This window comes from Plectropomus leopardus, chromosome 22 (assembly GCF_026936395.1).
Source record: "Plectropomus leopardus strain MGB_pleo_1.0 chromosome 22, ASM2693639v1, whole genome shotgun sequence".
Lineage (NCBI taxonomy): Eukaryota > Metazoa > Chordata > Actinopteri > Perciformes > Serranidae > Plectropomus > Plectropomus leopardus.
In genome coordinates this window covers 21,909,688-21,932,734 of record NC_142197.1, presented here as the reverse complement: position 1 = coordinate 21,932,734, position 23,047 = coordinate 21,909,688, and the positions used below count along the sequence as shown (strand labels likewise).

At 40.2% G+C, this 23,047-nt stretch overlaps 1 protein-coding gene across 8 annotated transcripts in view; it reads left to right on the top strand.

Moving 5' to 3' along the window:
- nav3 (neuron navigator 3) overlaps positions 1 to 23,047 on the top strand; it is a 252,680-nt gene that overhangs the window by 86,605 nt on the left and 143,028 nt on the right. For all 8 annotated transcript variants that reach the window (XM_088072951.1, XM_088072948.1, XM_088072946.1 and 5 more), the window contains exons 4-5: positions 10,531 to 10,603; positions 21,066 to 21,240. In XM_088072951.1, the coding sequence (XP_087929077.1) occupies positions 10,531 to 10,603; positions 21,066 to 21,240 (248 nt within the window). The remainder of the gene's footprint in view (positions 1 to 10,530; positions 10,604 to 21,065; positions 21,241 to 23,047) is intronic.

Sequence of the window (23,047 nt, the reverse complement as noted above, 5' to 3'; positions counted from 1 at the left end):
AATGTTGTGTTTTTGGTTAAAATAACTACGTTTGTTACGTATTGGACCTAAGTACTTCATGTAAGGTGGCATAACTACAAATAGGATGTAAGTATGTAAAGTTTAGAGAAGTCAGTGTCATGTTTTTGGTTAAAATAACTACATTTGTTGAGTACAGGACATAAATACATCATGTAATATGACATCGTGTGTAGTAAGAAAGTATGTAAAAGTTAAAGAGGTCAACGCTTTTCTTTTAGTTTTTACAAGGGACATGAACAGCAGTCTCCTGTGTGAAAGTCCTTTGTTTGTTTGATCCATTCATTCACCCCAACCTCCTTGCTGTATGGACTTAACAGCTCATAACAGTTACCAACACGCACTGTATGATGTCAGTGAACCAGTGAATTTGCATGTCCATCCATCATGACAAAGGATCCTATTTGACTCCCACTAGCATTGTTTCCATGGTACCATGCACAATTTTCCTATATTTTGTTCCACCACAATATAATGTCCCGGTCATTTCTTGATTCCTGTTTGTTAGATTGCGATACTATATTTTCAACCTAGTTTTGATCAAATACAGTTAAAAAGCCTAAAGATAGAAAACAAAAGTAGCACTGGTTTTTTGTGCTTCATACTAATTCTTTACACAGTAATCAGATGTGATAAGAAGGCATTGCTTTGTTTGTATCCAGGATAGTTTGACAGAAAGGTTGACAACCAAAAGGAAGCAGCAGGGCTGTGGAGGTATGTCTCTCCTTCCGTCATAGCTGGTCAGCAGGTTATGCACACAGATGCCTTAAGAGTCAGCAGCTTAACCCCACCGACCCTTTTGGGAGAAACAGCCCCAGACAGGACTGACAGCCGAAATTTGTCTCCTGTCAACACTAATGCTATCCATCATGTTGGAGATGTTTACCTACGCAGAACAGGACTGTAACAGCGTGGACGTGACAGAGAGACAGACGACAGACGACAGAGTCATTCCCCGCTGCCTGAAAGCCATTAAGAAATACTTATCATCGTCCTCTCTCCTCTGAAAAACCTCCTCCACTCATTTATCCTCCTCTGCATACTTACTTTAATGTACTGCAGTATGAAGATTAATAAGAAGGCCTCTACATCTCTTCTGCAGCTGTTTGTTTTATATTTACTTACAAAGCCATCAGCTGAGATGAAGTGAAACAAGATTAGTTTTCTTGCTGCATTTCAGTGTTTTAGACTGGAGACTTCAGTGAAAGCTTTGTTGGAGGTTTCCGGTCTCCCAGTTGTTTAATATTTTACCTTGAAGGGCACTTCACTGATTTTCCATGTTAAAGTGTATTTAGTGAAAGAACACAGTCTTTGAAAACAGCTGAATGAAGTATACGGAAGTGCACATCGCTGAAACACTCCTTTAAAGGAGCACTCCACAGATTTCACACATGAAGTTCAGTTGACTTGTCATGATGATCTCTACTCATCCTGACAAAACATTAATTCATTCATTGTCCATATCCGCTTATCCTCGTAAGGTTCGCAGGAGGGCTGGAGCCTATCCCAGCTGTCATTGGGTGAGAGGCAGGGTACACCCTGGACAGGTCGCCAGACCATCGCAGGGCCGACACATATAGACAGACAACCAGTCACACTCACATGCACAACTATGGCAATTTAGAGCCACCAATCAACCTGACATGCATGTCTTTGGACTGCGGGAGGAAGCTGGAGACCCCGGAGAGAACCCACGCAGACATGGGGAGAACATGCAAACTCCGCACAGAAGGGCACCCCAAGGTCCAAACCTTGACCCCCTGACAAACCAGATAAATATTTTCTGTGAAGTTTGAATTAATAACCCTGATAATGTCATCAGGGTTATACCAGACTGGGCACAAAGATTACAAAACAAACATTTTTATAACAAAAAAAGACATGTGCTACAATGCTGTGGGTACTACCAAAACACTCTTGAGTTGCATTCTGGGAAATGTAGGCTCCAGTTTTTGAAGTCTATAAACACTTTAACATAAAGGCCAGGATATCTTGGCCTCTAATGCCTCGCGTTTGACTATACTTTAAAAATTGCTCTCTTGTGAGTCCCTTAATCTAAATGCAAAGACATCACCTAAAATAGCATATCTTTGCTTCAGAGGTGTCCTGTTTTGATATATAGCTGGTTGAAAATCGGCGGAGTATCCCTTTAATTGCTGGACTACACCTGAAGTTAAATTCCATAATGACAAATCCAGCTGTTAGAAAAAATGTTGTAATTGTACATTTCTGCAAACCATGGATATGTTGCATTTGTACATTTCCAATTTAGAGGATTTGTTAAAACTTAACGTTTCTTTGCATGTTAATTTACAATTTTTTGTTGTGACAATGTTGTAGTTAATGCGAGGTTTTAGGTTTAAGCACAAAAAATGGATATTTACAGTGAAACTTTATTATAATTGCTGTTGCAGAATTGTGCATAATTCTATTGTTGCCACAGAAAATATAATATGCAACAGAGGCGAGAAAAGGGGGACAGATGGAAAAGACAATCTTTGCATGTGCTTTGCATCATTTAGCTATTTTTTGAAATCATTAACAGAAGTGATAATGAGATCGGAGTTGTTCTGAGAAAAAGGATTTAAAGAGATTAACCCAGAGATCGATGAGACAGCTCGTTGGTCTTTGTCATTCATGAGACATCTTTGTTTGACTGTCTTTCTCTCTCTCTGTCTCTCTCTCTCTATGCCAGTCGTTCACACACACATGTGGACACACACCCCGCCTGTGCAGCAGATGCGCAAAGCCACATGGCGGCCCTCCAAGTTATTTGATGCTGTAAACATTTGAAATTGAACCACCATATATAATTGAGCCATCCATAGATATAGGCTTGTGTTGCCATGCAGATCCTGTTGATTATACATCATGTGTGTTTATATGCTGACTGAGCAGCTTCTTGAAGAGCTCAGAGCGTCACAGACAGTTAGATCCTGAAAGAAAATGATTGTTTTATTTACATGAATATGAGGCATGGCGTGATAAAAATCAGCTCCGAGTTTGTTTTGTCTCGGAAGCCCCCGGCTACTTGAATTGAATCATTTCAGTTTGGCTTTCTTGCGTTCGAAAAAGTTTAACGGTGTGCAGTTTCATAATAATAAGCTGCTGCTAATGCAAACATTGGCTGAGCAGGCCAGATAAATCTGAATGTACAAGGTTTACTCATGGTGTTTCAAAAATAAGCAATTACCTCTTTTTCAAACGTTTTAGGGAAAGACTGATCCCAAGTCAATCCTAAGATCTCAGTCAGGGCAAGGACTTGTGGGGAGTGCCACTGTGATCGATATTGCATACAGCAGCTCTTCAGCCGAAGCCAGATGAGAAAACTTTCTTTACTTTGGGTTTTGACATGATGAGCAATGATCCCTGGATTATGAGACAGGATCCTTTAACCCGGCCACCCCTCTGCCCATCAGCTGCTGTAAAGCTCTGTCCCATTTGATCCGTTCTGATTCATCGCCTGTCAGCCGCTGTCTGCTCTGGATGCATTCAGAGTGACGGGGGCAGGGTTGAAGAGGACTCAATGGAGTGTTCAGGGCGAGTCCAGTGTCAGACCTCCAGTCTGGAGAGAGAGGTTGACGGAGAGGTGATAGACAATGAGAGAAGTGGTTTGTTTGGTAAATTGAAGGCTGTGTGGCTTCAGATTATGAATCTAAGTTGTCGTATCCTTCAGGTCTCTGCTATTCATGGGCAAAAACAAATAATTATTTTCCTGTATTTTCAAAATCTTTAAGCCATAACTCTCCCTTGGGCAGTGGTGGAATGTAAATAAGTACATTTTCTCAATTACTATACTTAAGTACTTTAAAAAGTACTTTACTTGAGTATGTTCTTTTTGTGCCACCTGATACTTTTACGCCTCTACATACACACATGGAAATATGTATTATATATTTTTTTAGTTTATAATTTTGATTTTTTTTTTACATTTAAATAATAATAATAATATTTTGAAGGTTTTGGAGTTAATTTTTAAGTTTTGAGTCTTTTTTTCAAATTTTTTCTAATAATTCTAAAGGTTTGTCATTTTTTTAGTTTTTTGGTTAATTTTATTTTTCTATAATTTTGACTTTAAGGGTGTTTTTTTATTTTTCTATTTTTGTTTAACAATTCTGAGTTTTTAATAGTTTGGGGTATGTTTAGAGCTTTTTGGGTGTATTGTTCATTTTGTATTTATTTCTTTTTTAATATATTTCCACATTGGAAACTTTTATTTTAAATAATGTAATTATATTTTCCTTAGTATACATACTTCAGTAACATTTTGACGACTTCTTCCACCACTGCTGATGATCAGAGGGACTTGGCTTTGTCTGCATGTAAATGTGTGGCTTTCAAACCAGCTCGACGGCAATGATTAATAAAGTATATTCTGGCTATTAAAAGCATCCAGGGAATGCCTCATTAAGTTTGAAGCGCCAAGAGGAGTTAATAGGTACAAAAAGTCTGTGTTCATCCTCTTAATATTCCACCATGTGCACTGAATTGAAGACTTTGATACAGGGGTGTCTGAGGCAAAACTCATTTTTGTTAGCTTTGGCCGCTATCGATTTTGATGTGCCGGCTTAAAACGATGACACAGTGGTTTGTAGGTGAGGGATTTTGATTTCATTTATTTGGATTCCCCTGACTCATCACTAGACTTTGATTTCTGCCTTAAGCACACTAAAAGTGTAAAGAGATGCTACAAAAGCCAATCAGCTCCTCGAAAATACCCGCAGCCTCGAATAACAGTCCCTGACCCCACTGGTGATTAAGGTTCCAACCACCAGGACAAGATTTGATTGCAATCTTCATGTGGGTGTAAAATGAATTAATAAACATTGACAGTGTTCAGAAAATAACCACTGGGTTGGAAGCAAAACAGATTGGAAAAAAAAACTAGAAGTCAACTGAGTCATCCCAAGACTTACTCACGAAATAGCTTTGTTTGCGAAGCTCGAGTCATCTGTGTTTTTGAAATACTTACTTAGGGATTTAAGGTGGCATGTATTTTCCAGTGGATATGTAGCATTTTGGAATAAAACCCCACAATTATCGAGCTGTTCTCATGTGCTGTAAAGCGCTAACGCCTGCTTTTCCAGTCCTGTCTTGAAGGGGGTTGTTTTCTGTCCCGTAGGAAGCGGTAATTAAGGTGTTGGCCCATTTGTATTTGACAGTTGCATCTAAGGGATAACACTTTCCCATTCCAGCCATCATGCATCAGTCACTTGATATGTTTAGAGAGGCCCAACGGGCTCCTGCACACTTTTTATAAGGCGACGAGGGACGTGAGGAAATTAAGCTGCAAACATGCAGATGTAGCCGCTACTGTCTCATTTTGTGTCTCATGTTTTACTAGGAGTGGAAAGAGTATCATAATACACTAAAGTACTGCAGAAATGCTTACAGCTTTGCTGTAAAGACATACCCAAAGGTACATTTTAGGTGCAGTTAAAGAATAAGATGAGTCACATTTTACAAAGACCACTCTTACATTTGATCTTTTCTTTGAAAGTACAAAAGGACAAAGTTCACACAAGTCTTCCATAGGAAGAAAGAGTAGGAGATGAAGAAAACCTTAAAAGATGAAATGCAAAAAGAAATCACAGCCAATATACAGTGTTTGTCTTGTTGACTGCTGAAAGAACCACAAATGGCCAATTAACAGCTGCTCAAGTGCAATGCACCAGAATACATACCAGTGAGTCTGAATGTTTTAGCCAATTTAGTAAAATTTATATCATAGTTAACCAAACATTGCTGATTTTATATTTATTTGACTGTTTTTAATTTCTCTTGGGTAAAATAAAATGAATGATCAGACTCTTACTTACTCAGAGGTGTAATAGAGAGAACTTCATGTCTGAATTCATATTTGTCACAAAGATACTATATCACCAGGTGCCCATAAGTAAAGTGCAGATAGATTTTTGTTTGCTAAATAAAACTAACTTGTTCTAACATGTTCTCATCCAAGGTCATCACGTACTGATAAACTGTTACACGTTTCACAGCGACGCACAGGCCGCGCAGGTGAAACACATTATAAGATGTGCTTAATGTTGTGGTTGAGGTTAGGTTCAGGCATAAAGGCTATGTCTTTAAACTGAGAAAAAAAAGTCATGTTTTGGGTCAAGATAAGTACATTATGTAAGACTGCATAAATGCATCTTGTGAGTGACAAAGATTGAACGTAAATGCATAACTTGAGGTTAAAATAACATTAACTTTTGGTTTCACACTGGACACCAGCTGTTTCCTGGATGACAGTACAGTTTTGTTTGACCCATCACCTCCCCTCCATCCTGCTCTACATGGACGTCCTCGCTCTTCATACTAAATCAGTTGCTATTAGCATTGAGAGTTGAGATGGGTTTACACTGGAGGTAGTTGAAAGCGCAGTGCGTCTGGTAAACACGATAAAGGGTGCCCCGGAAACAGGAGCAAGATGGCATTTGATCAGTGTTTGTTCAAGTAGCTACAATTTGCAAAAGCACCTGGTTGGAGAGTTATCACTCGATTAAATGGGCATTATCATGGTTATCAGTGTCAAAGATATCGGTTAGAAGGGACCTGCTGCACTGACTTGTATGTTTGAGTGCTGGAGCCTATTCGGGCACAATCTGGACCGTTCCTAAAGACAAAATACTGTAGGAATAAACAGTTTGGCTATCCAGAACCCCACACTCTGGGAGCCGCAGAGCATCAAGTGGAAAGAATGTGTGATAAACTTAATGTTTTGTTAATTTTATTTTTTAAAACTAGAGCGCTCTAAAATTACTGTATAGTGTCAGATTGGATTTACGTACGTACCCAACATTGTGGCAAGAAAACACAGGACTTTCACCTTTAAGACAGGTTTATGTGTCGTGATAAGTATGTGATTTTTGTAACTTATTTCACATATGTCACATAATGTACCTATTTTAAGCCTAATTATGATTTTTTTCCCTTAACTGAACGACATAGTCTTTGTGACTAAAATTAACAAAATTAAAAGTGAAACGACTTGTCCCGATGCCAACGAGAATTTATCGCACTGAAAACAGCATTCTGTACATACTATTAGGTGTAGCAGGACCCTTTAAACCCATATCACCCATTTAATCAGGTTAATACATCTAAATGAAGTAGAAATAGCATCTGTTATGATCATCAACTATGTATAGTTAAAAAAAGGTTCATTCTTGTCCTTAGACATGAAATTTACCAAGAAATTCTCATCACGCAGCCCACCTCTATGTGTTTTCAAAGGTTTCAGTCACGTTTCCTAAGAAGACCTAAGGTTTTCTTGCCATTTGAACCATTTGAGGTTACAAGGATATCGCAGTTTTGCAAATATCGAATAATTTTAATGTATCTTTTAAGACTTTGTGCTATACAGGAAGGTAATTGATACAGGAGACGTTCATTCAGTCGATCCTCTCCTCTGGTTTTTCCCTCTACCTCTCCCCTAAAGCACTAATGTGAACTCATCAGTGATTTTAGAGGAGACTGCGGAGGACAGGTTGAAGGAGGGGATGCGGTTTTTGCCTCGTGTCAAGCAGCCACGGTACAAGCTTCTCCCCACTCGGCTGCCTGTGTCAGTTGGAACGTGATATTTTGATTTGTAGTGCGGCTCTGTAAACGAAACATAGCTTAATTGAAACTGATTATCACAGAAACTTAACAGCTCCCCCCTCATTATTCTTCTAGGCTTTGGTGGCAAGTTTTTCCTTCCCGCAGCGCCGCATCGCACATGTGCCCTCCTGTCATTTCTCAAAAACGTGCTCCCCTTTTCCCCTCACTCTAAGCACTTCATGATTGGGTGAAGTGCGCCTCATCAAAATGCCCTTTTCCAAATTGCTTTTAATGGCTTATGTGGAACCATCTGATGCCAGCCTGCGTCGGAAAAATAAATGATGTCGGTTTCTTGAGGAGCTGTTACAGGATGCCGCAAAGCCAAACCGCCCACCAAACTAGCAGTTAAACATCGCCAGGACCCTGCGGAACATTAATGCCCCAGCCGTCATCAACGCCTTCAATCATTATTCTGCTTGTTTACGTCATTTTAGAGTTAAGGCCGCCTAAAAACAAACAGCGGTTTTGCCTAAAAGCCTCAGAGTTTCTGGTTGGAGTGACACTCAGAGGCTTAAAAGACAGCACGAAGACGGAGATCTGTCTCCACCTAAAGAGATTTACTGTGCATTTACGAGTCCTCTTGTCTTTATCAGCTAAACCAGCCTTCAAACACACTCACGAACGCACACGCTGCCTGTAGAACAGATGCAGTCCTTCAGCAGAGCCCTCCCAAGCTTTGTGTGGTAAATATTTGAAACTGATTGAGCCCTAATTGAGAAGTCTCTTGATGAAAATGGCTGTTATCATACAAATATTGTTGATTGCATATCATCCGTGACTACAGGCTGCTTATTTTGGCACGCGATTGCACTTTGAGAACTCCTGCGCCCCACATCATCCGCACGCTCCGTCTAATTAAGGCCGTAGTAATGAGCATTCACAGAACGCTGCTCGGCACATGTCTCCTCACATACAAACTTCTGAGAGTTTGTGTGGGATAATCAAACAAGCCAGCGCCTGGGCACACATGTGTCAGTGTCTTTGTGGGAAGAGAGTATGGAGGGCCACATGTGAGGGGAGGTTTGGCGCCTGCTGTGAGAATGTGTTTGGTGTTGGGATGTGGGAGGTTGTGTCGGGCAGATGGAGAAGCTCTGTGTCAGAGTTCTTGTCCCACAGGGATCCCCGTTGATATAACCAGTGTAAACATATCAGTGTGTGGAGAGAAAGTGACAGGGAGGGAAGTGCTTTGCTTCAGCTACTGCGTGGGATGGGAAAAAGATAAGATTGTATTGCTACCAGTGCCATTATCCATTCTGCTTATCAGTCCGATTCTTTCATAGCTGGCCACCAAAGTCATCAGATGTTGATATTTGGTTGAATTTTATATATAGCTTTAAAATAACATTGCAATATTTTAAAGCTATATAGCGCTACAAGATATATATCTCAGTATTTTTAAAGGTCCTTTAAACTAGTGCTTACTACTAAAATACAAAATTATTGAATGAACTGCAGTTACAATAACGTTAAATAAAGCAGCTATTGACATATAATAAAGTTCACAGTAATATTATAATAACATTTCACAACATATGTAAGGCAGCCATCGGTGTTGTGCTCACTACTTTGTTGCCATGTCTGCTGTCACACAGCTCAACAAGTCCTCCGATTTAACTGGCAAAATATGTCATTTGTTCGTGATCTGTTGACACATAAAAGCCCTTTTAGATCAGACGCCTGTCACCAGGACATTTGTTTGTGCCTTTCAAAACCATTACAAATCACTGTTGATAATAAATGAGTTTTTTGATGTGACAGGCATGACATTTCTCAGACATTTTTCATGTTTAATGGTATGGTAAATTACTTTTTGTGATAGCAATAAAGTGATGTAAAAAATGACTTTTCGGCATCATCCAGCAAAACAATCCGCAGCTTTATAAGCTTCATCAGCTTCATCGGGGTATTCAAATACAGCGCACGTCAGAGGACAGAAATCAAAAATATATTTTCTTAAGAAAATTATTGGGAAAATTAGAACAAACAGGTATTTTAAAATGTGGCAAACACTTTTTTTCTGTGGCTGATTCTCTCAGACATTGTTAAGCAATGCAGGACAATGAGGAATAACAAAAAGAATCATTTTGTGTAGAAATGACTCATTATCCTGACTCTACAAAGTGGCTCTCTCCCTAGTAAAATGACACAGGGACAGTGAGTGAGAAAGCTTTTTAAAAAAGAGAGACAGATAGAGCTATAGCGAGCTGAGGGGAGTCACAGCTCATGAATCATCATTGCCCGCTGGACGTCTGGCTGAGTTGCCCAGCATGCCCTTTGTGTGGCCTTGGCACACTGCACTGACGCGGAGCGCTCCGACCTCTGACCTCGTCATAAAAGACCTCCTGAGGGGCGCTGGCAGCTGGCCACCATGCTAATGAAGCCACCCGTTAGCCGCCGTCAGCGAATGCAAAAATCCCCCTAATAACTACGACCTCTGTGGGCCTTTGTGAAACTGATACCACTTTGCAGAGGTGACAGTTGTTGACTATGTTGTGAGGGGCCTCAAGTGGTCCCCGCTGACCCCCACACCCTGTGTTTATGTGAAAATGTGTGTGTGTGTACATTGTTTTCTGTGTGTGTCTAAAGTGTCCCAGCAAGGTTGTGAATTTACTGTATATTTGCCTTTGTATATATAAGTGCGTGTGTGTGACATGCCAAGACATGCTGCACTCCGGGCTGTGTAGGTGGTTACACACTGCGGTCAGTATATGTCACGCAGCTGGACCCCAGGGTCAAGCGGGGGTTGGGTAATAATTACACAATGATGTGCTTTATGGGTAATAACGCCGGTCATCCCCGTCTTTCGAGCCCTCTGCCCCGAGACATTTTGGCTCATTGAATGTTAAGTATCGTCACATTCTTGCTGTGTCTGTCCTTTGTGCTGACTGTGTGTTGTCTTCTCCGCAGATCGAGAATGTGGATGCCTGCCTCAGTTTCCTGGACGCCAGAGGAGTGAATGTACAAGGGCTCTCAGCAGAAGGTAAGAAGAATAAACAGCAATTAAACTCTTAATTAAATCAGTGGAACGGCAGAAGAAGGATCTCCCTGTTGTATTTCTAATTTTCTAGACCTGGAAAATTCATTTGGCTCCAGCACCACCCAACCTCTTGTGGCTAGCTTTCCATTTCTTCACGGTACCAGATATCTTCAAAAAACTGGTTAAAACCCATTTCCAAGACATACTATTATACTTCACAGCAATGGAATTTACCACGTTGGTATCATGACAGGGTGCACAGTTTCTCCATCTTCAGCTTTCACTATGGCAGCGTAGGCAATCATTAGGGCATCAAAGTGGATTGTGGGAGGATAAAAACTCTAGCAAGGGATTCGCCTCCCGGCCCTCAGGGTATACAGTACATGGCTTTATGTGACAGCCATGACTGCAGCGGTGCTCTGTACCCAAAGACTGCTCGCCAAATTGAATGATAAGCTAAAATTGTTTTACAAGGCCAGAGCCAAAATTACAGTTAAGATCCAAACTATCTGTTATGATTTTGTTTTACACTTCATTTGGACTCTGCAGGAGGAACCCAAGAATCCCTCAGAGTTTAATCCAACTGCAGTAGTTTGTTTTTTCTTTTTTTTAAGAGAAACACACGTCTGATGCAGGGCTTAGCATTGCATTGTGTGATGTGTCCCATTTGACACCTGCAGTGCACACATGGCATGCTATACAAGGAGGTAGCCAAGGCACATAAGCTAGCATGATGGACAGCAAACAGTTGCTGTCCTGAGAAAACCATTTATCTCCAAAATGTCAGCTTTTCATGAGCCAGGAACTACAGCCCCAATTTTAGCTTCATGACAATGCATTTTTCACATGATTGAGTTAGATTTAGCATAAGAAGTTGGAGAAATTTAGCCTAACCTCTAAATTTGTCTGAAAAGTTCATCAGTAAAAGTGGAAATACATTGTTTTCATTTACACAGACAAAATGTACATACATTTTATCTTCATTAATTTCATGCTTCTTACCATGGCGTTTTGCTTACAATCTCTTTCTTACAAACACATATAATAACAATGAATCCAGAAGTATACCAGATACTATTCTAGGATGTTGGTAGACGAATATGAATCATTACTGCATGGACATACACAAGATATAAGCCACCAGACATATGTACATTCATATCACATTTGTTCATTTTACGCCCTCATCCCTTGGCAAACACATTACAACACACAGTACATTAGCTCTATTTCCTCTGTTCTCCCTTTGATTCCCCCCCTTCCCTTCCAAGCCATTCCACTAATTAATTTAGGAATAATTGTGGAAAAAAAGTGCTGCTTCTCCAAAGCTTTAACTGTATATCAACCCTGAGCAAACTAAGTGGGGTATCTTGATGCCAAGAGGCACTGATGTTTTGTACAGTTGACATTGTAAATAATCAATGTTTGATGTGAAAACTAATTCTTTCTGATTGAATTTTTCTCTAGAATTGAGCCCGTGTTCCGCTAAAATATGACCCCATAGGTTCTTTCATACCAGCAGCTTTTAACTACCAGTTTACATTTAGTGTAGCTGGCAACCTATAATGCCTTCAGTAATTATGATGGGCGCAAAGGAGGACGTCAGGTGGCTTATTATATAAAGTCTCATTCTCAGATCAGTTCGACATAGTATAAAGAGCAACAAAGTCCATGTGAAATAGTATAAAAAGTTAAAAATTCAGCATGATGTAGTATAAAGAGTGTCAAAGTCCACATGAAAGAGTTTAAAAAGCAAGTCAACGTAATGTAGTATAGAGAGGGACAAAGTCTGCATGACATAGTATAAAAAATTACAAAGACTAAGTAGGGAGGTGGTTGGCATGGCCGATTGGTCAAACAAATAGAGGCCTTTGACCCAGTAGACCACTGTTTGTGCCAAATGTGAAAGTAATAGTTAATGTGTAGTTATTTTAAGTTACAGACATACATTAAGTAACTTCACTTTGGCACGTTACGTTAAGTACGTAAAAGGGCTGCCCATTGAAAGTCAGAGATTTAAGTCATCAGTCAGAGGCCCCTAAGTTGACTGAGACTGCTTCAAGTAGAGCAGTTATTTTTGTTATTTTTTTCCTGTCAGTGTTCTGTGTACTCTAGGGGCGCTTTGGTCCCCAGATTTTGCTGCATCGTGAGAACTCTAGACTTTAACGCCACTGCAGACATGCAGGGCAGCGCATAGACAGGGGCAGAGAAGAAGAGGCAAAAGACCTTCTGCTCAGAAGTAATGAATTTACAGCTCACAGCAACTTAATATGACACAGTCTCTGGTTTTTGTTTGATATCTAGTGTCGGCTACAAATGTATCTGCGCATATCCATTGTTAGCGCTGTTAGCTTTTTACTATCTGACCTGAATAGTGCTGTTGCACTGAACGTCCGGTGAAGCCCCGTAAAACTTTAAAACTTTTTATGGAAAACAAAATGAATTGTTTAAATATTTATATTGAACAGTACATGTACACCTAGTACATAGCATGATGATGCTCAATCATGATTATTTTCCTTAACCTTCCCTAAACTACACTGGTTGGGGTGCTTATATAAGAAACGCTCCTCTGTGTCGTATTAAAAGGCAGGAACATCCAACCTATGTGGTTGGATGGGTTTGAGGACTTGTTGATAGAGTTCCATACCTACAGGTACAAGCACGTCTCAATGATTTTAGCAGAAAATGTCTGCAGCTTTTATTTAGGAGCTGTGCTCGCCTAGACCCCATGTTGTTTCTGCTCCCCTTTAAACATTAAAGAGCTGTGCGCCCTTGACCTCTCCAGCAGCAGAGATATTCTCAGAGCCTGACACACTGACCGACAGCTCTATATTCTGCCCCCCCCCACTACAGCACTAAAAACAGCAAAGTGACTCACTAAGCCTGGAATTTCAAAGTGGGTCTGTAAATATATGGGCTATTGGGTTACTCTGTCCATCACTGTTGCTACTGCATTTCATCACTCACTTCACTCAGTCCGTCTTTTCTCCCTCACTCTCTGCATTTCGCAGCCTTATTCTCAAGACTTACTTTGCATTGTGCTGCATGTGTTTGTTAGTGGAATTAGATGGCCGTGTTTGCCCTCTCATGTCTAATTGAATCAGCCCAGGGCTTTCCAGATTCTGTTGGCTGGCATATGCAGTCTTTATTATCTTTTACAAGGCGTGGATTTAAAAACAAAGTGGAATGTTTGATGTGCATACAGGCACAGGATTTTTTTTTTCTTGAGAGAGCCTACTTATCGTAATAACCTCTCTAGAAGTGCCCTTGCATCTCTATGGTGGGTGGCTGTAAACCTAAGTTCCGGAAAAACTCATCATGTTGAGGAGTGCTACGGTTCCCCCTCAGACGTTTCCGCTAAGTGAGGTGATAGGCCATAATGAAAACAAAGCAAGTTTTTCTTAACTGCAAAAAAAGGAAATAATACCACAGAGACGTAGATGTTTCTGTCTGCCTCTTTTTAAAAAGAAAAAAGATATGGAGTAGAAACATGACTTCGGATATTTGAATAAATCTCAAATATAGCAAATAAAAAGTAATTGAATTTGGGTAAGGTAGAAAAGTTGGTGTATCAATAAAAAAGTAATTGCGGGGCGTGGGTGGCTGAGTGGATAAAGCAGTCACCCCATGAAGGAAGGCAGTGTCCTTGCCGCAGCGACCTTGGGTTCTTGCAGCTAAGTTTATTGGAAATGGATTCAGCGAATAAACAGCATAACATTATCATTATTGCACAGGCCACTGCTAGCTCTTTTTGTCATCTCAGTAGGCTTTTAACATGCTTTTGCACACAGAGTTGTTACCAGAACTCCTCCAAAAACATAAACCTGTAATATTTGGTGTTCAAAACTCTCTATTGTCAATTGCCCTGTGTTTTCTCTATTATCATACATCCATCGGTTTCCTTTGTTTGAGGGTGAACAATCTTTCTTTTAATTCCATCATCTCTTTGCACCCTCTTCCACAATGCCACCCGCCTGGAGAATTAGCACCACCTACTATTTATCCTGATGAACCAGCTCCTAATATTCACATAACAGCAGCAGATGGATAAGTGAATAAATCTGGGTCTCTTTTGCCAATTTCTTCGAAAAATTCTTTAAAAATTGACCACTTGATCAGTGATTTCAGCATCACACACCGACGCCAAAAGCCACCTTTTGCAGCAATATGTTACGTAGGTGGACAGCGTCACTTTATAGTCAAACAGCACAACAGTATTGGTTGGCCAAATGGCACCAGTCGCGACAGTATGATACATCCCACGTCAGTTTGAAACACTGCCAGTAATTAAGTTATGTAGAAGCTGGAAAGTCCAACAGACCCCAGACTTTTGCCTGGGAGCCCACTTTTTGTTCCTTTATGAATGTAGTGCCAAGCCATATTGGGGTTTTTTCTAAACCTAATCCCCTGCTTCTGTTGCCTAAAACTAACTAGGTGCTTTTCTTGCCAAATCCTAACCATGTGCTTTCGTTGAACAAGGAATTAAAGGTAAATATGAGGTGTTTTACCAAAGTTTGAAAAAAGATTATGTATCTAACGAGCAGAAACTGTACATTTCCTATGAAAACAGAAGATCATTGAACAGGTGTAAATTGGCATGCCATCCATGAACCTCAACAACAAATGTAGGAGGATACCTAGTGTGTTATGTGTAGATGTGAACAGCACTGACCAAATGGCAATATTTGACAAGTTAAGAAGAGAATGTGTTGAAATAAGTGCTATATTTGGATGGAAACCCAACTGTGAACCTGTATTTAGCTGCAAGTGCCGCTCTGCACATGTACAATCAAGCCACCAGTGTGGCTCTAGACTCTTGATGTTATTACAAAGGAAAAAACTCAAGCTCACTCTTTACCCCTAAGCACAAAATAAGTCATCAAAATTAACACCAAGCAAAAAAAAGTTTTACTACTTGAAATGTGATTATTATCCACAGGAAGTTCAGTCTACCGTTACCGGCCTTAAAACGCAGGTGTGAAGCTCCGAAACACACATTTCCTGCAGTTGATAATGAGTTACAGTGAGGGGTCCTTACAGCAGGTCATTAAAAACGCTTGGCTGAAGTGCTTGCAGGCAACTTAGAACATGACCTGCTCGCCACAATAAAGTTCCTCCTGTTTGATCTCAGTGGGTGCAGTTTTTTTAAAAATAGGTCTAATTTCAAAAGCTCACTTTTCAGCAAGGGGTACACACTTGTTCTCTGACCAGTAGGTGAAGCCCAGGTCAAGAGGAAGGCTATAAGTTAAGAGAAAGAACCTAATTTGGGAATAACGAAGGAACGAAAAACCAAGTTTACACAACAAATGTGTCTGGCCAGCAGTGGAGGCAAAGCCATAACCAGCTCTGGAGTTGTAAAAAGAGGCCCTGGTTGGACAGCTATTGTCTGGGGATTAGACCCAACAAAGGTTGATGAAGTAGGTACAGACAGAATATTTAGTACTGAGACGCTCGCACAGTACTTGTCTTCTTCTTCATATTATCCAGCCATCCTAGAACCTCTCTTTCACCTCCTCCAAAGTCCTCTGTGACTCATGAGACAACCAGCCTCTCCAGATAATAAAAAAAAAGGAATGAATGCAACCATGTCAGCCACTTAAGAGGGCCCCTCGAAGCAAAGGTACATTTTCATTGAGCGTGGGCCAAGCAGAAACACTTATCTCCTACATTGCTTCAGAGCAGCAAGAGCCCTCCTGCTTTCAGGGAGATCAAAAGTCAATGTATTGCTGACAAAAATGTCTAATGGGCAAAAAGCAATGTCCTATAGCTGTCTCACAGAATTCAGCTATCCTTTTCTTTATCACAACTTTCCCCGAAACTCTCAGAAAGTTGATAAAGGTTCAACAGAAGAGAAAGCAAAAGGTGACACTTTGTGAGAGTTTTGCAATAATTTTTCAGAAGAAACACTTTCAGAGCTTCGGCTAGATGACAAACCAGATGAACTACAGACAATTGATGGTCAAGCAGAAAATATCTGAAGTGTTCATCGCTCTCCTATATCTCTCGGAAAAAAAAAACTCAGTATGGTGCTCTTTTGTCTGCAGTAGGAGTGCTTGAAGTTTGGGCAGAAAGACATTTTATGCTGCACAGCAGTAACTTCTCAAAGTCCCCCTCATGCATAAATCCTGCATACGTCCTACTTTACAAATGCAGATGGCTCTTCTCCGAACATTCTGCAGCAGCACCAAAATAATTATAAGATAAAGCAGCAGTCGGCTGAGAACAACTCAGTTCATATACAACTGCTTTGCATCGGCTGATACATTTTGTATAAATATCATACCACCCAAAATGTTGTTTTATATCAACATAATGGTGTTTTTTTTTAAATATTGAGCAGTGGTTTCACTTTATCTCTAAACTGACTTTTTAATAAAAAAGACCGAAATCTTTACCTAATCTTTCCCAAGTGTGTAGTTGCCTTTTCCTAACAACACCTGGGACACGGTCTCAGGTTTTCAGTGCCAAAGCCATGCATGGCTAACCATGGCTGACATTATTATACCAAAGAGCCAAAGCGTAACAGTTCTTCAACAAACTCTGTGGCCTTTGCAAGTGAGATTTCTATGAAGCTATGAACAAGCAAATGGATGTTCAAGGAGGTTGTATTGTGGATGAGTTGTCTCCCAGGAGATGGGTTCACGACCAGTCTCCTTCTTCTGACTTGTAATTAAACAGTTTTTTACTTCTCACATTGAAAAGAAATATGGTCAAGTGTTTAATATTTGATCACTAAATGAAAATATTAATCAAACTATATATTTCTCTTGCTGCCGAAGAGCCGCAAGGCTAATTGTGTGTATTTTAATGTGTTTTTTAATGACTACATTACATAACACGACTACATAACGTTCGATAAAAAATGATTTTACAGCATTTAAAAGAAGAGTTGGTCACTGGAATAAAAACATACATTAAAATGTATAAATAGACCATCTAAAAATAATGCTAATGTTTTTGGCAAAAGCAAATATGATGAAGACAACCCTGTCATGATAGAACCAGTGTTTCATGCATATTTATGGCTGGAGGTAACATGTTTATGAGCTGCAAGACATCTATTAACATTCTTTTCCTTCCAGACTTTGTACAGTATGTAGAGTTTCTTCAAGCTACAGGAAGCTCAAGATTTGTTGTGTGGTAATTTAATCAAACACGTAGCTTTCAGCATATAAGCACAAAGGACATTGTGAAGGTTTTATGGTAAAACTAGATTTTGACACAGGGGCAGCAGTACTCAATTTAAAGGAATACTTCATGCCCAAGATGAATTTTTCACCTTGTGTTACACTGAATTTGTGGAGAAACCTTTGTTTTTTCTCTCATGCCTCGACAGTAAATGAAGAATCCAAAAATAGAAAAAAAAATCTTGATGAACTGAAGTTAAAGGGGTCAATTTTTAACAGCAGCAAAACTATATCAAAGCATAGTATAATCCAAGTCTCATTTATTCAATCGGATGTTCAGTACTTCCCAAACAGACAGGCCTTTCCATTGAGAAACTGATCTACAAGTGAAACTTATCAATGCTCTCCCCAAAGCCAGACTCCTTTGACAAAAACAGTAATTGTGCCTCGCTGAGAACTGGAACTGCTGGTCTATCACTGACTTGACCATTGTGACAATAACACAAACTAACTACAAAGTTAGTACTGTTTTTCCTTAGTCACTGTGAGGGTCTAAGGTCAGAGGGATGTTGTGATTTGTGATAATGGGCTTTATAAATAAAATCGAAATGAAAAAAAAAAAAACATCTCCACAAATTCAACCTAACATGAGGTGAGTGACTGATATACAAATTGTCATTTAAAGCCCTATAACATCAGTTGATACTGTGCTTTTTTGGTAAATAATTAAGAACAATTGTTCAAATAAATCACCATACCACAGTGATCCTTGAGCTCTGGGGCACTGGGACAGTTACCAAACTGCCTTGTCGGTAATCTAACCTTGGCGCAAACCTACACCTTGTTAAAATTTCTGTGAGTGAGACATAAAATACTTAAATGTGCAGTTCTACAGCCGACCCTGACCTCGAGGGCAGCTTCCCTTTTGGGATGGATAAAGTATAATTCTTCCTCGTGTCCTCATCATGATCATTTCTGTTACTTTTAGCAGTTGCCTCCAGTGTCAGTCCACAGTGGCTCTCTGGGCGGCTGAATCTGCAACATTGTCTCTCCCTAAAGCACAGAAAACGCTTCTGTTCAGACTCTCTCTAAGGCCCCAGTATAAATTACCGCCTCTGGGTGTTAGAAAATGGAAAACACCCCCAAGAGATTAATCTTCTCCAACTTTCACAGTCTCCAAACAGCACAGTGTAGCCATGGATGGCTGGGGAGAATGTTTGAACCCCACCAAATTGAAAAATGGAGTAAAAATGCCCTGCGTCAGCCGCTGCTATACTTCCCATGCCTCTGTGTGCCAGCTCTTGCGGAGGGTTTGATCTGAAAAGTCCATTTCACAAATGGGTGCGTTAGCCACAGTGATCAATTCTTCCGCCTCTGTGACTGCTGAATCCCATCTGTGCTGTGTGTGAAGGAGTCGACAAGAGATGCATTTGTTTGAGTTTTGTCTGAGATGAACTCAGGAACTGTTAAGGATAAGATTAACACTCCAGACAAAAAGTTTCTCATCGATTAGGAGCGTTCTTGCTGTTGCCAGCTCAGCAAAAAAAGGTAAAAGGTAACTTTATCTGCAGGGCTGCAGTTTGGTGGAGATCAAAAAATGGAACATAATCTCTTTAACTCTCAAACATTACTCTTAAGTACTTTGAACATAGTTTTGATTATTGTTGTTATGCTTATGCGCCTTCTGGTCATCTGTCCGCCCATCTCATTCTCGTGAATGCAATACCTCAAGAAGGCTTAGAGGGAATTTTTTGAATTTGGCACAAACATCCACTTGGGCTCAACTATGCACTTATTAGATTTTGGTCAAGGTCAAGGTTACTTGTCAAGGTCAAGGTTACTTGACCTTGTCCGTTTCATTCTTGTGACCACAATACCTCAAAGAGAGTCAAGAGGGAATTTGGCACAAATATCCACTTGGACTCAACAAGGAACTGATCAGATTTTGGTGGCCAACAGTCAAGTTTGCTTTTACTTTGCATTTGTCTTATTTTTGCGAATTATATATCTCAAGAAGGCCTTGAGGAAGTTTCTTCAAATTTTACACCAACGTTTACTTGGACTCAACAATAAAATGATAAGAGTTTGGTGGTCAAAGGTCAAGGTCACTTTGACTCCATCTGTTGCATTCTCTTGAACACGATATCTCAAGAAAGACCTGATGGAGAATGAGCTGAATTAGGATGGTCGAGGGTCAAAGGTCAAAGTCACTGTGACATCATAATGTTACTAAAATCACTCTTCTGGCAATCAGTCAACAGCATATCTCAGGAACAGAGCGGGAGACATTTGGTGAGATCCTCAATTGGTGACACTAATCTTGGGTGTCCACCTTGAAACTTTGCAGATTGTCTAGATCTTCTGCACTGCAGTTAAAGATGTGTGTGAAGCATCCATGTTTGTGGTGCAACTTAAGTGGTTAGCAGAAGCATACAACCACATGGCAGTAATTCTTGTTTTTTGCTTTACTTTTAAGCAGGTTTTATTTTAGCTGTCAAGCAGTTTGTGAACTTCAACTCAACTTTCATTCTCCTTTTCATCCCATCCATTTATATAATTTTACTCAAATCAATAAACTGAAAAGTTTCACTTCTGCCATTGTGCCACCACTGCACCAACAGCATCTGTAAATACACCATCAGTTCCTCATTTTATGGCAAAAGCTGTAATTCCTGTTGTATATTTTGGGCTGTTTGGCCTCCGACTTGTCCTTATACCAGACGTTTGTCAGTTAAACACCGGTCCAGAAGTTCTCATGCTGAGCGTCACTCCTAAAAACCAGCTGTGTGTTTGCAAATGCTTTAGTCTGGATATGTGACAAATTGTTCTTCTTGAGAGCAGTGGCCTAAATTATTCTGGGACAGAGTAAGTGTTACCTCATGCAGAATGCCATTAAGTTATGCTAAATGCTATAACTCTGCATATTATATACAGTCCATCAGTATCTCCTCCAGTTAACGCCGATGTGTAATTACTCTTATGAAACTCTTATGCTTGCAGTTGCACAACAGCTGCACTTGAGCTCCATCCCCAAGTGGCTTTTTTTAAAAAAGTCAACATATGTTCACGTTACAGTGTTTGAAAGACACAATAAATGGTCTGGAAAATATTAATTTTGGCGTCATAGAACACTGCTTTGGTTCTAGACAAAAGAAAAACAAAAGTCTTGCACTCTTTTCAGTCGCAAAAATGATTTTATTCCAAGAAAATGCATGATAAAGCTGTATATACAAGTACACAGTGGTAGAATGGATTTATATAATGGTGGAGAAGCACTGTAAGTACCACAGCATAAAGTACACACTCACACTTTCCTCATGATTTGTTCCCCCCAGAGATCAGGAATGGCAACCTAAAGAGCATCCTGGGCCTTTTCTTCATCCTGTCTCGCTACAAGCAGCAGCAGCAGCAGCAGCAGCAGTACTACCAGTCCCTGGTGGAGCTTAGCCAGCAGACCAGCAGCACCGCACCATCCGCCAGCAGCCTCAAGACACAAGACATGCAGTCCAGGTACGTTGCGCTCCAGATAGTATTCCAGTATTTTGGTGTTGGTTGGAGTGTTGTTTGGGGCAGAGGTAGCCTTAGAGGTCATGGGGCAAGCTGATGTCACTAGTTTCAATTAGTGGACCTACTATTTTTTAGGATTTATGCTTGAGTAGAGGTCGGCTGATGTATCGCTTTTGGATGCTTAATTAGGTCCAGTTTGAGCTTTCGTAAACAGGAATTTGTTGGATATCACTGCCTCTCAGTGCAAAATGAATAACAGCATTCATGGAAAATGTTTCTCATTAGAGCTTTTGCTGCATAAGGAAGTTTTGACGGGGAAGAGTCAAGCTGGCTGACAGCAGAGGAGAGTAGTTACATTCGATTTACATTTTGAATGCAGGCCTAGCCTCAGAATGTATGGAAAATATTCACTGGCTGGTTGAGAGATGAATTAAAAGATTGATAGGACTCTTCTGTTAAACATAAAGCTACAGCCTGTAAGGTCAGCTTAGCATAAAGGCTGCAAGCAGTACGAAAGCCTGACTCTGTCTCAAGGTGACAAATCCATCAGTGGTCGAGTTGCATTGTGGGTAATTTAGGTGCAGTGTTTTGACAACGAAGAACGCCTGCAAGAGAAAAGACAAAGGCTGTTTTAGGAATTTCATACTTAAGTACTACCAGTTCTCAATGTGTATATACTGCACACCTGCATACCTTCCCCCAAGTCTACAGATTAAACAATATGCTATTAAAAAAGTGCCACAAACCAATTCATTTCCAAGATCAACAAACATCAACGCAATTCATTTCCAGCAAGCAGTGAATACCCCAGGTCCAATTAGTTTGAGTCCATCCAACAGCATCCAATCTTGCTGATAAAGAGAAGAATGAAGAACAAATGTTACGGTAGTGAGCGCCAGTAGGAAAAAATGATACTAAAGATAATTTTGTTTACATACTTACAGTATGCGGTGGTTAACGAAAAACAAACTGCAGTATGCAAAGGTGCAGAAGTTGAAAATTACATGGAGACACAACAACTTCAATTTCATTCAACATTTGAAGTTGCACAAAAAAAGAGTAAGTCGAGGCAGATATTAACACAAGCCCTTTTAACACAGAGCTTGCACTATAGATCACTACAGTGTCCCTCCTTTACGCTACCTTTGCATTTTTACAGAATCAAACAAAAGAGGCATCATGCTGCTGGATTTAGACAGCATGCTGGCATCATGGCAACAACAGGCTCGACAGGTGTGATGGGCATGATGTGTAACACAATAGCATCAGTCTTTAATGTGACATAAACAATAACAATGCCTTTTCTAAACAATAACAATAGAATAACATGTCAATAACAATCTGTGGTATATGGCGGCTGATCTTGTCCTCTGCTCAGATGGTAAGGAGCACCTGATTTCACCTGACTTCACTGATTTTCCAATTTGTGGACATTTACAGACACTGTTCTGCTTCTTTGTGTTAGTTGCTAACTGCTACCGGCTGCTTTGTAAATCTCCCACAGGTGGTTGCACGCATAAAACGCCAGTCACACCCATGACCCCTTCCTGCCAGCTGTCCCTTTTGCATAGACCTCAATTTGGCGTGATTACTACCTTTGTTGCTGTCTCAAAGGTGAGACAAATCTGTCCCCCATTCTGCGATCGTACCTTTTATACAGAATGGCGAGGCAGCATAAAACTGCTATATTCCCACTGTGTAAAAGGGGCTATATTTAGAGAGCTAATGCTTAGCTAATTTTGGCTGAACAGCCAAGGAAGTTTTTTACAAACTTGTCATAACAAATGAATACACATTTTTAGAAAGCATT